This window comes from Camelina sativa, chromosome 6 (assembly GCF_030686135.1).
Source record: "Camelina sativa cultivar CO46 ecotype springtype chromosome 6, ASM3068613v1".
NCBI lineage: Eukaryota > Viridiplantae > Streptophyta > Magnoliopsida > Brassicales > Brassicaceae > Camelina > Camelina sativa.
In genome coordinates this window covers 930539-943110 of record NC_141885.1, presented here as the reverse complement: position 1 = coordinate 943110, position 12572 = coordinate 930539, and the positions used below count along the sequence as shown (strand labels likewise).

The 12572-nt window shown below is 40.6% G+C and overlaps 3 protein-coding genes and 1 long non-coding RNA gene across 15 annotated transcripts; 3 read left to right on the top strand and 1 right to left on the bottom strand.

The window, feature by feature from the left end:
* Window positions 1-945: 945 nt before the first annotated feature.
* On the bottom strand, window positions 946-2578 carry LOC104789971 (uncharacterized). Of its 12 annotated transcripts, none has more exons than XR_768579.3 (5): window positions 2324-2463; window positions 2190-2200; window positions 1919-2001; window positions 1645-1772; window positions 946-1293 (listed from the first exon to the last, which is right to left on the bottom strand). It is a non-coding gene; the product is annotated as an uncharacterized LOC104789971 (long non-coding RNA). The 12 variants fall into 12 exon arrangements; XR_015559142.1 differs by having other exon boundaries at window positions 1645-1769; XR_015559141.1 differs by lacking the exon at window positions 2190-2200 and having other exon boundaries at window positions 1645-1769; window positions 2324-2578.
* A 1748-nt stretch (window positions 2579-4326) lies between these two features.
* LOC104789970 (glutamate decarboxylase 4) lies at window positions 4327-6731 on the top strand. The gene is made up of 6 exons (XM_010515653.2): window positions 4327-4582; window positions 4746-5151; window positions 5230-5444; window positions 5537-5790; window positions 5900-5952; window positions 6077-6731. Exons 1-6 carry the CDS (start codon window positions 4497-4499, stop codon window positions 6533-6535), a joined length of 1473 nt encoding a protein of 490 aa, XP_010513955.1. The 5' UTR covers window positions 4327-4496; the 3' UTR covers window positions 6536-6731.
* Window positions 6732-8504: 1773 nt separating this feature from the next.
* Window positions 8505-10670, top strand: LOC109133256 (uncharacterized). Its single transcript, XM_087455523.1, has one exon. The coding sequence runs from the start codon at window positions 8505-8507 to the stop codon at window positions 10668-10670; it is 2166 nt and encodes a 721-aa protein (XP_087311649.1).
* Window positions 10671-11948: 1278 nt separating this feature from the next.
* Window positions 11949-12440, top strand: LOC147942098 (uncharacterized). The gene has a single exon (XM_087455522.1). It carries the CDS (start codon window positions 11949-11951, stop codon window positions 12438-12440), a length of 492 nt encoding a protein of 163 aa, XP_087311648.1.
* Window positions 12441-12572: the final 132 nt, after the last annotated feature.

The window sequence follows — 12572 nt, the reverse complement described above, 5'->3', positions numbered from 1 at the left end:
ATTTTTTAAAATACCCTAAATTCTCAAAATACCGTCTCAAGATTTCTAGGTAATTTTCAAAAAAAATTAGGATTAAAGATTTTCAGTCCGTCTTTTGATTCGATTTCGGTAGAAATTTATGTTTTAATTTTGAATGTTAAGGTACATGATAAGTAAAGAATATGCCATAAGATAAAACTTAAGTATAGGAAGTGTTGTGATTTTTTTTGATTATTTGCCTTACTTTAAATACTTAGAGCATGTAATGAATCAATTATGTCTTTTCCAAATTAGTTTCTATGCGATTTTGGTAACTACTTTTAAGGGATTTATTAGTTGATAGCCGCTAAAGATGTGCAACATTTATGATGGAATTGGTTTTGTTCTTTCTTTGTTTTTATGGAGAGATTTTGGATTTTCATAACTAATTTTAAGGAATGGTTTCGTTAATATAACCGCTAATGGTGGTAACATTTATTATTAAATAAAATACATTAAATTTCTATTTTATGTATTGCTAAATCTGTGGAGAAATCTTTAAATATAATAAATTATAATTATTAAAGTTAATAATTTGAATTTGCTAAAGATCAGCTTATCAAAATTTAGTAAGTATTAATAGTAGTTGCTTGTGAACAAAGCTAACAGATCACTAAAATTAACCCGTGGATAAAATATTATTAAGCGTTAAAAAAGTAAACTTTCTGGTTATAAATTGTCATCCCCAGTAGTAAGAATCGTGCAAGGTTGCTTTGTTGTATATCAGATTAGTACTAACTAATTAATATTGTTTGTTTTTCTGCCATGTTAATTTGTTTAAGCTTCCATGGTGAAAGAGAAACACATAGCAGAGATGTTATCTACCACAATGATAATTCTCAAAAATTCCATCAGTTTGTTTTTCTGCCATGTTTATCTTAATAGAAAACAAATGATGTACTGATTCAGATTAGAAACACATTTAAGTTGTCATCAAACCTTGATTCTTGCTACTGTCAGGTAGAAAAAAGAATACAAAGAAATAAAATCTGATGAAAGAGAGTATACAAAAAAATGATTATTCAAATGAAGCATACCACCGATTACATAACTTTCAGTGCAGCCCATACCATCAAATGACGCAACATTGAATTGGTTCTCAGATACCTCCCTACGAATCTTCACTCTTGTTCATTTTCTCAAGCCAAAACCCTCCTTACACATGTTACGGTGAGAGTTCTTTTCTTCTGTAGCTAGCTTCTGCACGTCCAATCTCTGTTTCTGCTATACGTACCGTCTTTCTGCATGAGTGGTGATGTAATCTCTTGGATTTGTCTATCATATAAACAGAAACCATTGTTCTAATGTTAGTTTAATTTTGAGAACAATGATAAAAATAAACATTTTCAGAAGTGGAGTTGAGAATTCAACTAACCATAAGAGTAGACAAAAGCAAAGCAACGTTTTTACTGAGTTTAAAATGCACAAGTACAAATTAAATCATCCAAAATCAATTGTCACTCATATATTCTGGGAAAACAGAACATGTAGCTTAGAAAACAGAGCCTACAACTTATATAACCAAACTCTCTACAAATTACTTAAACAAAACATGCAATCTATAACTTGAACAAACAAAACCTGCAACTTAGACAATCATAATCTGCAAATTGAATTAATCAGAACCTGAAGGATCAACCAAAGGGACCACGCGAATGTACTAATGATAGGTAAGAAGCAGACGACCAACTGGTGTTCTCTTGGTTGAGCAATTTGGGACCCCTAGAAAAGTCATCGCCAATTTGCCATGGCTCCTCCACCACACAGACAGTTCATGTTACTTTTGCAACACTTTTAAGTATTCTTGTTGAGTATATAATTAAATTAAATTTTGAAAAGTGAGACCAAACCTAGGAATCAAGTCTATAAAATTTACGATATCAATATGAGATTAATCTACCTGTGATATCAGTGATTTAGTCGCCTGCTTGGTCCTAGGAGTCCCAATAACACCATCGCCTTCATCTTCTTGTTTACGTAGATCTGCCATTGTTAGTACGTTAGAATCTCTCCGTCTCTATCACACTACACGAACCCTAAAAATTCCTTAGGTGCAATCCAAAAAAAAAATATCAAAATGTTAAGCAAAACCGAGACCAAATATAGGAATTAAGAAAACTCCAAACCCAAATCTTGCAGAATGCAGATACAAAGAAACAAAAAAAACTTACCCTCGCATAAGCTCCGATCATCGAACAGATACAACGAATCATTCATGATCAGAGAAGACATCGGAAAGATAATCAATATCAACTGATTCTACAGAGAAATCAAAAAATCTTAAAAAAGGAAAATAAATACATACCTAAGGAATCAAAATTCGTGAAGCGATTAATCAACCGAGCGATTCTCCTCGGTGAGCGATAAAACTTACTCGCCCAGTTGTCTCAATTCTCCTCTCTCCAATTTTGGTTTTTTGGAGAATTTTTTTGGCGTTTCCCAGAAGAAAAAGAAGGACGAAGAGCGAGGGAGAGAGTGGCTTTTTTAGGTTTAGTAAAGTGAAAATGAATGGAAGGCTGAAAACAATTGAACGGTTGAAATTATAATATAAAACCGGGTTAAATTACCGGGTCAAGAGGATCAGCGTCTATATCCGTTTTTAGATTAATAAAAATGTCGTTTTTGTCCTTTTCTATTTCTTTTATTTTGGTCATAAATCCAATAAATCCAATGATATAGCCTTGTAATTTCTCATAAAGGTTTATTAGTTAAACGACTTTACAAATAATAGTAGAGATTTGAGCAATATAATCTCGACAATGTAAATCCTAAAAGAATTACGTTCTTAACTTTTGGATTACCGAATATTTTTTTTTTATATAAAACACATTTGTGGTTTTTTGAATATGAAACGAATAGTTTTGATCGTCAAAATTTATCGTTTTCGTTGAACTATTGACCACAAAATATAAAAGATTCGGTCGCTAATAGTTGACTAGTAGATTCGGTCGCTAATAATTGGCCATTTCAAAAATTCTGCGTTGCATTAATTAAGGAAGGTCAGAAGAATTTAAGAGAAGTAAACCGGTGGCTGTAACACGTAATTGCCGGTATAACCTTATTCGTCGAATGGCGTCTAGCCGTCTACATTAGCCGGTTCCCATTGACCAGCGCGTTTGATTTGAGAGTGACTGATGTCTGATGGGTTCGACTTTTATCATTCCTTTTTCTTCATATACCAGTGTTATGTCCCATTCACTCCCTTTTAATTACGTATGATTAGTGACTACCATTCACAAATTTTATTATTTTCTCATTAATCAATTGCACGAGATAATAAAATTGATAACAAAACTATTGTAGTAACTAGTACGTAATTAACAAAACTAATACACGTATACATCCCCATGCATGATAGATCATATCATATGTACAATTCTTTCAATGTTGGCCCAAAAAATAAAAAGAGAGATTTGTTGTCAAAAAGAGATAGATATATTCACAAAAGACGATTGCATGTTTGTTAAAAAAAAGGTACAATATATTATTTTCATAGGAAAGGGGAAATCTATATGATAAAAGATAATCTAGTAGCATTCAACATAATTAACCCAAGCTAGGGCTAGTCTACACATGTGGGAGGTTTGATGCATCCCCTAACTTTATTTGTTTAGGTCAATCTATGGGTTTGATGTTTATTTGAATTTTTATACTTTAGAGATATTGGTAATAATTGTTGACTAAATAAAAAAGGAGATGGGATATAATAATTAATTATAATACGATATCTAACAACAAAATATTAATGGATCTTACAACAAACAGTCAATGTCCTTTAGTATTGATACCAATATAAATTTCGAATTTGGCTTCTAACTTATTTACGGTCTAAACAATAAAGAATCACACGAAAACTATGTAAAACTGGTATTTATTCACATTTGACGCGTTTGTAATATTCACATAACTAAAAAAACAAAATTGATCAAATAACGTGTATTTTTCACTCATAGTACCAAAAACCAAGGGCTATGTTTACAAACTCATCGCAAAAGTTGTGAAGATAGCTCATTTAATTACGATAATTCTATATAACTACTAAAATTCCAATACAAAAATGTTGACGATATAAAACTGTATATGTTTTGTAAAAGTTTTGTATTTTAAAATTATTAATTGCTATAAGACAAAAAAATTGTCAAGAGAAAAAAAATATATATATATTTAAATTAGTAATTGTTAAAATTATGAATGATCCTTAATTCATTGGTCTTACTATTATAATAAGGAAAAGTCATTTGGTAGGAAAACGTTAGAAAAAGGAGCACATAAACAAAGACTAGCGATGCTTCCTTTCACGTTGCAAACACGAAACAAAGCCAAACCATTCTATGTTACTACTATAAATAACATTTGCTCCTCTTCTTCTAATTCCACACAACATATTCTTCAACTACAAACAAAAACATTACTTCTGCCTCTTGTTCATTTCAAACCCAAAAATCAAAGTTCTAAACATTCGAGTGAATTCAACGAAGATGGTTTTGTCTAAGACAGCTTCGGAATCGGATGTCTCAATCCACTCAACTTTTGCTTCTCGTTACGTCCGCAACTCTCTTCCACGGTAACAAGTTGCAACACAATCTTTTTTTTTTTTTTTTTTTTTTGTCTGATGTTTTCATGTTACAATATTGTTACATATAACCTGGTTACGATATTTTGCGGGTTTGGTTATACTATTAAGGGGTATTTTCGTAGTTTTAACTTAATGTATGGTCGCACATCAGATTTGAGATGCCTGAGAACTCAATCCCAAAGGAAGCAGCGTACCAAATCATTAACGACGAGCTAATGCTCGACGGTAACCCGAGGCTGAACCTAGCTTCCTTTGTGACCACATGGATGGAGCCAGAGTGTGACAAGCTCATGATGGAGTCCATCAACAAGAACTACGTCGACATGGACGAGTACCCTGTCACCACTGAGCTTCAGAACCGATGTGTCAACATGATCGCGCGTCTCTTCAACGCGCCGCTCGGTGACGGTGAAGCAGCCGTTGGTGTCGGAACCGTGGGATCGTCTGAGGCGATTATGTTGGCCGGTTTGGCTTTTAAGAGACAGTGGCAGAATAAGCGTAAGGCCCAAGGGCTTCCTTATGATAAGCCCAATATTGTCACCGGAGCCAATGTCCAGGTAAACCAAAACAAAATTGAAGATATCAATCCGATTTAGAAGTTTATCCGGTTTGAATCAAGTTCTGGTTCAATACAGGTTTGCTGGGAGAAATTCGCAAGGTATTTCGAAGTGGAGCTTAAGGAAGTGCATCTGAGAGAGGACTATTACGTGATGGACCCTGAAAAGGCGGTCGAAATGGTAGACGAAAACACAATCTGTGTTGCAGCCATCCTCGGTTCGACCCTAACCGGTGAATTCGAAGACGTAAAGCTCCTCAACGACCTCCTTGTTGAGAAAAACAAGCAAACCGGGTAAGTAAACCAATCGATAAACAAGCTAATTATCAAACTGTAACCGGTCAGAGTCCGGTCTAACATTTTTTTTTTAATTACTTAATTTGTAGATGGGACACGCCAATCCACGTGGACGCAGCAAGTGGTGGGTTTATTGCACCGTTCTTGTACCCGGAGCTGGAGTGGGATTTCCGGCTACCGTTGGTTAAAAGCATTAATGTGAGTGGTCACAAATATGGTTTGGTTTACGCCGGTATCGGTTGGGTTGTATGGAGAACCAAAACCGATTTGCCTGATGAACTTATCTTCCATATCAATTATCTTGGCGCTGATCAACCCACCTTCACACTCAACTTCTCCAAAGGTACACATTACCATAAATATATATATATATATATATATATAATTTTGGATAGAGTTATATAATTCTTATAGATTAAAGATTTTAATAAATGCTTGTATAAACCATGCAGGTTCAAGTCAAGTGATTGCTCAGTACTACCAGCTCATTCGTCTTGGATTCGAGGTAATTAAACAATGACTCAATAAACATCATGCACGTACTATATTCAAGTTGTTACTATGCTTCTTTGACTTAGAAAATTCAAAAGTACTATTCGAACTAAACGTTGTGAGTGTGTTTGGTTTAGGGATATCGCAATGTGATGGATAATTGTCGGGAAAACATGATGGTGCTAAGACAAGGATTGGAGAAAACGGGACGTTTCAAAATCGTATCCAAAGATAACGGTGTTCCGTTAGTGGCGTTTTCTCTCAAAGACAGTAGCCGCCACAATGAGTTCGAGGTGGCCGAAACGCTCCGCCGCTTCGGCTGGATCGTTCCGGCATACACGATGCCCGCGGACGCGCAGCATGTCACCGTGCTCCGAGTTGTGATCCGAGAAGATTTCTCTCGAACCTTAGCCGAGAGACTCGTCGCCGATTTCGAGAAGGTTCTCCACGAGCTAGATACGCTTCCGGCCAGAGTTCACGCGAAAATGGCTAACGGAAATGGTAAGAAGACGCCAGAGGAGATGCAGAGAGAAGTCACGTCCTATTGGAAAAAGCTGTTGGAGACGAAGAAGACAAGCAAGAACACCATTTGCTGATCAGATTATTATTGTAAACTAATACTATTATTTGTTTTTGTCCCAAGATCCATTTAATTTGGACCTTCTTTTATTTTTCATGCTGCTTGGATTATTTTTTGGTTTTAATAAGTTTTGTGATTTGATATTTGCTGATGAATGGTGATTGATTATGTATTTGAATTGAACTAAATAAATTAATGAAATAATTTTTCTATTTTATGTATATGATAGCTTAATCCTAATTCATCACACACTTGTGTTTCAGTTATCAGTTATCACACACTTGTGTTTCAGTTATCCTTTGAAGGGTCTATATCAAGATTGTTGAAAAAGTCGAGTGCTTGAAGAATCTTGGCGAGCTTATTATAGTCATGTTCTATTCCTTTATGTTCGCAGGGACGTTCTCTTCATACACACTCCCGCTGATCAACTTCTTCGTTTTTTCTGATCAAAAACAAAACAGAGTAGTGTGTTTGAACAAGAAAAATGATCGGACTATGTTCTTATGGGTTGAAAACTTACTTCTCTAATTCATCAATCTTTTTTTCTTATATTTTCATTTTCGCTTCTGCATTAATGGCTTCATCCACTTCGTGATAAACGTTGAGGTTCTCGTTAACGGAATCTTGTTGCCTTCACACTTTGTCGGATCACTTGTCATCTTTGTTCCCTCGGAGCATTCCCATCAGTTATACCGATGGATATCTTTTATTTTTTTAGTAACTTAATAAATAAAAAAACGACGTCCAAGTTTCATTTCGTTGTTTTTGGCACCTCTGTACAGACCCTGGATCGATATATAAGACAAATTACAAGCAATATTGTTAACAGTCATTAAACTATAGCAATCAGATATGTTAACGTTACACAAAGATACAGAAGTGATTACCTTCTTCTTCAGAGCTTCAACAACAGCTTCACGGGCTGTAAAGCGTACATCCCTGCGAACTCAGTCCCGCCTTTCGTATTGATCTTTCCATCATCAGTGAATAGGTTTTATAAATTCCAGATTTTGGCGCTTTCCAACATAAAAATCTTCGTTGTCATGAGCGGGAGTAATCTACAAGAGGAGAACAAAGTAATCTTGACACATATATGCTTCTAACAGTACTGTCCTTTCTTTGATCTCAATAAGAGTAACCTACAGATGCAGAGACATATATAAGAAGCAAGTTGTTCAATAAATATATAGCAACCAAAATGATCATAGGCTGCAATCCCAATTAAACATCATATCCTATATATTATCTCGGCAGAATTAACAGTTTTGCCCTTCAGGTAAGTGTTTTCCTCTCTACACCGATAGTCGTGTAGCTGATTGAAGATTTGAAACATACGTACATTATACCTATAGGACTCTCTTCTGAATCAAACCTCATAGTCTTTTTACAAGATCTGGTTCCACCTTGTTCTTATTTTGCCTATCAACAACAATAATCTGTATAAGATAGATACAGTACTTGTCTATATATACGTAATAAATGTTGTACCCACGATCTGTCATCTTGGGCAATAGACAAAGGGCCTAGGCCGGGCACGTCTAATGGGCCAAGAGCGTATTACTGATCGGCCCATCAGGCCCGGAGAAAGGAAGAGAGCGCGGAGATGCTTCGCGTTGGTCAGCTCGCAGCTCGGGCTTGGTCAAAGATTCCCGCATTCAAGACGATTAATTAGGATACGCAAATCGTGCCCTATTAATTATGCATTAATTAGGCAATAAATCGGTCGGTATAAATATGTAAGGGGGGAGTCTTTTGTAAGGGATGGAAAACATTTTCCAAAAGAAGCAATACAATACAAATTCTCAAAATTCTCTCAAATTCAGTTCGGAACTTCTAAACGGTGATAAGCTCCTCCACATTCGAATCACTTCGGAAAGAGAGAATCGATTTCAGTTCTCACATTTGGCGCTAGAAGGAGGGTAGTTATCGCCTGACTCTCATTAGTTCCGACTTTATATACAAATCCACTACACACAACCACCGCTATGGCAACCGACTCTCCCAATCAGGCATCCCTGGAGGTGATCCAGAAGCTCTTGCAGGACTTGTCTGAGAAGTCCGATCGTCAGCAAGCCGCCTCCGCCGCTCTTACCGAACGTTTTGACAGCTTGGAGGGTCAGGTCTCCACCCGTTTGGAGGAAGTCACGACGTCCGTATCTGACCTCTCAGCCTCCCACCGCGCGTACGCCGATCGGGTTGATCTCCTGTTCTCCGACCAAAACCCACGTCGACGTGCTTTGGATTTTTCCGGTGTTACTCCACCTTCCACCTCGCAGGTGGCAGCAACAAATGTCACTCCGGGAGATTCATTCCCACCTCAAGTCAACACACAAACAGCGCCACCGCTGGTTGGCGATGGCCACACTCCGGTTCAGCCCGGTGTCGCCAGATCTTCCGAGGTCCCAGTCCGTCTTCCTCTCCCTGTGGATGGAAACACTTCGACTCCGGGGTATGTTACCAATCCCGAGATCTTCCGCATGCAGAGCGAAATCCGGGACATGCGGTATGTGATGCACAGTGCAACCACTTCAGCTCCGGATATCTTTCGAGTGATCGAGGAGTCGAGGCGAACTCCTTTTTCCGATCAAATAGCCCGAGTCCGCATCAAAGATACTGGCAAAATTAAGTTCTCGAGCTACGAAGGAAAAGGGGATCCGACCAATCATCTCAAGACTTTCTTGTTGACAGCTAGCCGGGTGGACCTCGAGCCTCACGAAGCAGACGCTGGGTACTGCAAGCTGTTCGCAGAAACGTTTTGTGGACCGGTACTACTTTGGTTCGCGTCTTTAGCAGCCGGCTCAATAACAAATTTCATTGAGCTGTCAACCTCGTTCGTCAAGCAGTATTCTAGCTTAATCGAAACCGCGGTGACAGATGCTCAGCTTTGGAACTTAAGCCAAAAGGCTGGAGAGTCTCTCCGGTCTTACATAACAAAGTTCAAGGAGATCCAGGTCAAGATTCCAGGACTCTCGGACTCCACAGCCCTGGCCGCGCTTAAGAACGGCCTCTGGCACGAATCTCGCTTCCGCGAAGAGTTGTCCGTGAATCGGTTCCCAACCATTCAGGATGCGTTACACCGAGCATCGAACTGGATAGTCGCAAAGGAAGACAAAATCGCCGCTGCGCAGAAACAAAACGCTCCGCCTATAGGAAAACCACAGTTCGAAGCGCTCGCCAAAAAGACTCCGCCTACGACTCCGAAGTCCGGGCCAAGCACGTTCGCAGTCACTCAATCTCCTAAAAAGAATTCTCCAAAGAATTTACCGTCCAAACCTCCATTCTCACCGCGCTCCAAGAGTGGTGTACTCCCGAGTAACAAGTGGGTCCGAGATGAGGACACGTACTGCGAGCTCCACAAAACCAACAGTCATTCCACTCGTGACTGCAAGAAGCTGATGCACCTCCTCGCAGAAAAGTATGTGGCGGGAGAAATGCCAAATGTAACAATCGAGGAGTTGGAGCAGAAAGCGACTCCCGAGGTGGACGAAGATGCTCCACCTTTAAAGAAACCGAAGCAGTCCGATGGCAATGAAACCCCCAAGAAAAGAATCGACGTGATAATGGGGGGATCGCGCCTCTTTCGGAACTCCATCACTACGATCAAAGACCATCAGCGGAAGCTCACCAGCCCCCAGCCGAAGCGAGCTAAGGTCGCAGCAAGCGATCTACCTAAAGTTTCTTTCTCCGAGAAGGAAACTGAGGAGCTGGACACTCCGCACGATGATGCACTCATCATTTCACTTGACGTGGTGAACCACGAAGTCTGCCGAATCCTAATTGACACTGGGAGTTCGTTAGACTTGATTTTCCTCGAGACGCTCTCTAGAATGGGTATTGGGAAAGAACACATCGTAGGACCGCCCTCACCTTTGGTCTCGTTCACTAGCGAGACGTCAATGTCCTTGGGCACGATCACACTACCGGTGTCCACTCAAGGAGTGGTTAAAATGGTGGAGTTCACAGTTTTCGACCGACCTGCGGCCTATAACGTTATTTTGGGAACTCTCTGGCTCTACCAGTTGAAGGCAGTGGCCTCGACGTACCATCAGTGCGTCAAATTTCCGACCCCGCAAGGAGTCCGGGAGATTCTAGGAAGCCAAAGGACGACAACGAGCTGCTATCTCGCAAGTCACAAGCTCCTGGTTCAATAGAAACCACAGCTCGAGGTCCCGTAGAATCCAGTTCGGAAGCAGCTAAAAGGTGACCTCACTGAGTCCATTTTCAGCAATGATAAGTTTCCGGATCAGGAAATAAAGATCGGAGTGGGATTGGATAGCGAGCTCCGCGCCAGTCTGATAACCTTCCTAAAAGAAAATATGGCCACCTTCGCGTGGTCCGTAGACGAGATGCCCGGTATCAGTCCAGAAGTTATCTCCCACGAACTGAATGTGGACACGACGTTCCGACCTGTAAAGCAGAAGCGAAGGAAGCTGGGTCCTGAGCGAGCTGGAATCGTCAACAAAGAGGTGGAACGCCTACTGAAGGCGGGACAGATACGCGACTTGAAGTATCCTGAATGGCTCGCAAACACGGTGGTAGTCAAAAAGAAGAATGGAAAATCACGAGTTTGCGTTGATTTCACCGACCTGAACAAGGCATGCCCCAAGGATAGCTTTCCACTTCCGCAAATCGACAGGCTAGTCGAGTCCATTTCGGGTCACGAGCTGATGTCTTTCATGGATGCCTTCTCCGGCTACAACCAAATTCTTATGAACCCGGATGACCAGGAGAAGACTGCATTCATTACGGACCGCGGGATTTATTGTTACAAGGTGATGTCTTTTGGGTTAAAGAATGCGGGAGCAACTTACCAGAGGCTGGTAAACCGTATGTTCGAACACCAGCTCGGAAAGACCATGGAAGTCTACATCGATGACATGCTGGTAAAATCAATGGAAGCTAGCTCGCATCTTGCGGATCTGAAAGTTTGCTTCGACATCCTGAATCAGTTCGAGATGAAGCTTAACCCCACGAAATGCACTTTTGCAGTCCCATCAGGGGAGTTTTTGGGGTATATCGTCACAGAAAGAGGAATCGAAGCGAATCCGAGGCAGATTAATGCTTTCTTGTCTATAAGTTCTCCTAGGACTTTACGCGAAGTGCAACGCCTTAATTGATGGATCGCCGCTCTCAACCGCTTCATCTCTCGATCTACGGACAAATGCCTCCCGTTCTACCAGCTGTTGCGAAAAGGGGGAAAAAACTTCTTATGGGATGCGAAGTGCGAAGAGGCGTTCGCTCAGCTCAAAGCCTATCTGTCTGAACCGCCGGTCTTGGCTAAGCCCGAGTTCGGTGAGCCACTCTTTCTTTACGTAGCTGTCTCGGACAGTGCAGTCAGCGGAGTCTTGGTTCGGGAGGAAAGGGGGGAGCATCGACCAATTTTCTATGTCAGTAAGTCATTTACTGGGGCAAAGTCCAGGTACCCTACGATGGAGAAATTGGCCTTAGCAGTAGTCACTTCGGCAAGAAAGCTGCGACCTTACTTCCATTCCCATACAATCATAATCCTAATGACGCAACCACTTTGGACGGTATTACATAGTCCAAGCCAGTCCGGGAGACTAGCTAAATGGTCTGTCGAGTTGAGTGAATACGACATCGAGTTCCGGACTCGAACCTGTGCTAAGGCGCAAGTGCTGGCCGATTTTTTGATCGAACTCCCACTAGCCTCTTCGGTTAGCGACAATGTTGAAGTCCCATGGACGTTGTATGTTGATGGCGCTTCTTCCAAATCGGGAGCAGGAATTGGGGTCCGCCTCACTTCTCCTACTGGCGAAATAATCGAGCAGTCATTTCGCTTGGCTTTCAGCGCGTCAAACAACGAAGCCGAGTATGAATCCTTCCTTGCTGGTTTACGCCTCGCAGTAGGGATTGACGTCCGACGACTCCGAGCTTTTTGCGATTCGCAGCTCGAGAGTTAGTCGCTAAGTTCGAGAATTTTAAAATCACTAAGATCCCGCGAAGTGAAAACGCCGCTGCGGACGCTTCGGATCCTGCGATGAATAGGATTATCCCCGTCGAAGTCATCCAGTTTCCAAGCATCCGACTAGAGA